The sequence below is a fragment of the Etheostoma spectabile genome, chromosome 24 (genome assembly GCF_008692095.1).
Source record: "Etheostoma spectabile isolate EspeVRDwgs_2016 chromosome 24, UIUC_Espe_1.0, whole genome shotgun sequence".
Lineage (NCBI taxonomy): Eukaryota > Metazoa > Chordata > Actinopteri > Perciformes > Percidae > Etheostoma > Etheostoma spectabile.
In genome coordinates, this window is record NC_045756.1 from 795325 (window position 1) to 798273 (window position 2949).

General features: G+C 46.0%; 1 protein-coding gene across 1 annotated transcript in view; it reads left to right on the top strand.

Moving 5' to 3' along the window:
• Positions 1-2940, top strand: part of crfa4 (cytokine receptor family, class I receptor 4) — a gene marked incomplete in the record, with an annotated part of 57612 nt that extends 54672 nt beyond the window's left edge. Inside the window, 1 exon segment of the mRNA XM_032505961.1 lies at positions 713-2940. Coding sequence (XP_032361852.1) covers positions 713-1378 — 666 coding nt within the window.
• Positions 2941-2949: the final 9 nt, after the last annotated feature.

A 2949-nucleotide genomic window follows, 5' to 3' on the forward strand; every position in this document is an offset into this window, starting at 1 on the left:
ACACACACACACAGACACACACAGACACAACACACACTTATTTTCTTCCTTTGGCTCATTTCCTTTCCATTTCCATTCTTCTCTCCCTTTAATTTCTCTCCATCTTTTCTTGGATAATACATCCTTTTCTTTCTCTTCTCCCCCCTAACATTTAGCTTTCTCCCTTTTCTTCTTCCCCTCCTTATCATTTGCTCATTTTATTTTCTTTAACTCCTCCTTTCCATCCTTTCTCTTCCTACCTATCACCTCCTGCTGCTTTCTCTTTCTCGCCTTTTATCATCACTCTTTTCTCTCCCAGTTTGCTTAAACTTTCCTGCTTTAATTTGTATTTTGTCTTCTTTCTATTCACCTTTTATTCGTGTTTTTTTACTTTCTTTCCCTCCTCTTCATTTCTCTCCATTCCTTCTTTTGCCTCCTTTTTCATCTCTTTCCTTTATTTGTCTTTTTAATCACTCTGTTCTTCTCTCTCCCTCTTTTCTCTTCCGGTTTGCCAACACATTTCCTTCTTCAATGCTTCCTTTTCTCCGCTTTTCTCCACTTCCTATGCCTTCTCATCCTTTTCTTTCAATACCTTTCACTGTTGTCTTTCTCCTCCCTCCATCTGTCCTTCTTTCTCTTCATTTTTCATCTGTCTTTCACCTTCTTTTCGTCTTATTGCTCCGTCCTCCTTTTCATTCATCTCTTCTTCTTCTCTCCTCTCTCCTGCCCTCAGAAGGGGAACTTGGAGGAAGTCAACCGTCACTTCAGTAACTTCCACAGCTACCGACCTCCGAGCTACACCGATGAGGTTTGGGAGCACGTCAGCCCCGGTGACGTCTACCCGTCCCCGCCGAAGGACTACGGCGTCCAAGCCGAGCCCGTGGACCAGGAGAGGGACGCCCTGATGTCTCCGTGCGGCCGCGTGACGCCTGTGCCCACCAGCCGCCAGCTCACCGCCCAACAGCTGACGTCGTACGTGCGCAGCCTGCCGCCCTACAGCTCCTCGCCGCCCAACGCCTCGGCCACGCCGCCGAACGTGCCGGCGGCGTGGCCGAGGCCGGAGATCGTGTCCCTGTCGGGGACGGAGTACAGCGTGATGGGACGTCCACGCGTCCCCGATGCCACCGTCCGCGCTCCGCAGGACTTCTACACCTGCGTGCAGCTCATGAACGAAAGCGGCGAGGTGCACCTGGTGCCCTGCCTGCCGCCGCCGGCGTACTGCCGCGACTTCCCGCCTCTCGCCAGGTCCAAATCAGATGCACGGGAGAAGGAGGCGAAGAAGAAGAAGAAGATGGCCGACAACAAAGCGAGGACAGACGTCATGAAAGACGGAGACGAGGCGGAGAGAGGCGAGGCGGCCGTCCCTCTGCTGCCGGTCGCTGTCGACAACAAGGGCTGAGCCACGAAAACACGAATATGGTGAAACCTGTCGCCGGGGTCGGGGCGGGAAGTGCACCGGAGGGTGGGGGGGGGTAGGGTCTGCTCCAGCAGGACGTTTTATTTTTGTCCACTCTGCGTTGACACCCGACGACTGACAGAATAGATGTTTTTGGTGTCCAACAAGAAATAATGCAAACTCTAAGAAACCTAATGTTCTGGTGCAATAACGGGTTGAGTTTAGGTGAGAAACATGGCGTCAAAAGCTGGACCTCAACTGCTTTTCGGTTTCTGCAACCCCCCCCCCCCCACACACACACCCCACAACACCACACAACACCCACCCCACACAACCACACACACCCACACACACCACACCCACCCGCATCATACCTCAAGAGCAGATTTCCAAAATAAATTGCTGCAAATGAGCGTTTCGTCCAGAAGGAGCGAGTTTACAACCCAGTCTCCTACTGAAAATGTACCAGCCTTACAAAATAACATGGTGAGAATATATAAGGTCGTTACATTATTTTTAGGCTTTTTTGCGGCTAAACAGTTAGTTCTCGTATGCTAATTTTGTAAGGCTGTTACATTTTCAGTAGGAGACCGGGTTGGAGTTCAACACCTTCGCATGAATGACGTTTGTAGACTTTAACCCTGGTGTTGTCCTCGGGTCAAATTGACCCGTTTCTAAGTGTTTTAGACCAGAAATATGGATTTATTTCAAACAAATTACCCAAAAATAACACGGATGATTCCATACAACATTCTTCTGGTAAAATGAATTACTTCAATTAAACTTTTTGGGTGTTTAATTAGTTTATAGAATTTGAATTCTTTTTTTTTTCTTTTTTAATATGGTTTTAAAACATCCTCTGATCTTAACTATTAGCTCAAATTATTCATAGTTTCTGCCTTTATAACTAAAAACTCATGTATAATTTGATACGAATGAGATTTGTTGGCCATGAATTCCAAAAATAAGTGTGAAAACCTGTTATTAAACCAGCTCAGGGTTTGTTTTTTTAAGCGCCGAAAGCTGGAAAAAGTGAGAAATAAATCAGCAAAAAGGACAAAAACTTTGCAAAAGCACAATTCTTTTTTTTTAATTTGACCTGGAAGGGCAAGTTACTGGTTAACTGGAAGACAACACAAGGGTTAAAAAAGAAGAAATAGTGACTTAAATTCAGTGTTAGCACATACTATTTTTTCCAAAATCGTCACATTCAGCATCTGGAACGTCAGGAAGACCGAGACTACCTTTTTAGTATTTTATGTTTTTATGTGTTTACATGCTTTAATATTCCAGATATTAGCCTTACCTCGTCGTGTAGTTCTGTAACACGAGACCACAAGCGTCTTTGCACATTTTTTGATTTCCCCCGCTGTGTTCAACAAACTCAAATATCATCGTGACGAAGGACGACCTCTGCAGGAGAAGCGGTAAAACCGGCGGCTGGAAAATCGGCCAATCAGGAGCGAAAGACAGATATATCTGGATGGATAAAACAAGACTGTGTTGCTGTATTCCTAAATTCCTAGATTGTGTGTGTGCAACTACCACACACACACACACACACACACACACAC